General features: G+C 23.2%; 1 protein-coding gene across 1 annotated transcript; it reads left to right on the forward strand.

The window, feature by feature from the left end:
- Positions 1-204: 204 nt before the first annotated feature.
- PY17X_0951601 (fam-b protein) lies at positions 205-1136 on the forward strand (the record flags this gene model as incomplete). The annotated part of the gene is made up of 2 exons (XM_034637540.1): positions 205-273; positions 438-1136. The coding sequence occupies 2 exons, from the start codon at positions 205-207 to the stop codon at positions 1134-1136; spliced, it is 768 nt and encodes a 255-aa protein (XP_034493492.1).
- Positions 1137-1586: the final 450 nt, after the last annotated feature.

Here is a 1586-nt window from a genome sequence, read left to right on the forward strand (position 1 = left end):
TGTACTAATGCATTATAAATTATATTAAAAATTGTGTATCTTTTATAGAAAGGTTAATATTTATATCAATGAATGGTTTTAATGAATATAACGAAATTGATTATAACAATTATAAATTTTATAGAAAGTGGAAAAAGTTAATAAATGAAATATATTCCATGTTTTTTATAGATATATTCATTTATTTAATAAATAAAGCTAAAAATGAGAGTCAGTATTTTAAAATTTGTTCTTTTTTCAATTTTTATTTGTTTTTTTGAATATGTCAAAAATGTAAGTTACACACTATCTTCTTATATTATTAATAATATTTCATTATAGTTTTCGTATTTATTGTTTTGCATTAACCTTATATTATTGTTTGATGTATTGGTAAAACATTTAAGTTAATTAAAATTAATTACACACATGTTAATAAATAGTTCATTTCTTTGCAGGAATTATACCTTGTAAATGAGAGAAACATATATCATGAAAGGAATATAACAAATTTTAGAAATAATAGGATATTAGCAGATGCAGACAATCAATTCGACTTAAATGAATTTTATCAATCAACTTTGAGTCTTGCAAATCAATTTAATGACGACAATGATGATGACGAAGAAATAAAATATCTTCAAAATATTATAGATTCACATGTAAAGAAGCATAAAGAAAATAATACATTACCCGATTTAAATAGTTTAGATAAAAAAACTAAAAAGTTAATTGATGAACTTCAAAAAGAAATAGAAGAAACAAAAAAAGAGCTTGATAATATAAGGAATAATAAATTAGCAATAGAACCGATACAAAATAATCCTGTATCAGAAGAAGAAGAAGAAGAAGAAGACTTTAAACAATTGAAAAATGAAAGAAATATCGTGGGGAATGAGCATTATGAGGTCGATCCAAAAATCGAAGATGAATCAAAAACTAAGCGAGAGTTAACAAAATTGACCAAAAAATTAATGGTGAGGGGGGTGGTGTTGACGCTGCTTGTTTTGTCGTTATTGGTACCCGGGTTGATTTATTTTGTATTTGTTATTATGAATGTAATTCTTTCAATTGGAATACTTATTGAATGTTGTAAATATGTTAAATTATGTTTTAAAGAATATAAATCATACAAAAAAAAAAAAAAATCAAGATAGGGATTCTTTATTATTATGTTTTGTTATACTTTTTCAAATGAATAAAAATAATATATTTGATGTTACATATTGATATATATATTATATAAAGTGATTATATATCTATCTATGGAGAGCATATATTATTTGTATTTGTTAAACAAGTTCAAAGACGGTATTTAAGAGAATAAGTAAAGAAAATGAATCATTATATATGATTCGAAGAGTAGTGTTTATTCCAGGAATAGTAATAATGATTGATATAAGAAAGTGTTTATTCTTGAAGATAATCAATAAAATATAATGTTACATATGTATAGTATGTGTTTTGTGCTATTTTTGTATTGTTTTTGTACTACTTTTTTACTGTTTTTGCATAATTTTTATGTAGTTTTTATGTCGTGGGTCAGGGTTGAGTTTGTGTTTATAGGACCCATATTCGGGTTAAGTGATATATTGCATTTAATTTTG

The sequence above is a fragment of the Plasmodium yoelii genome, assembly GCF_900002385.2.
Source record: "Plasmodium yoelii strain 17X genome assembly, chromosome: 9".
In the NCBI taxonomy this organism is placed as follows: domain Eukaryota; phylum Apicomplexa; class Aconoidasida; order Haemosporida; family Plasmodiidae; genus Plasmodium; species Plasmodium yoelii.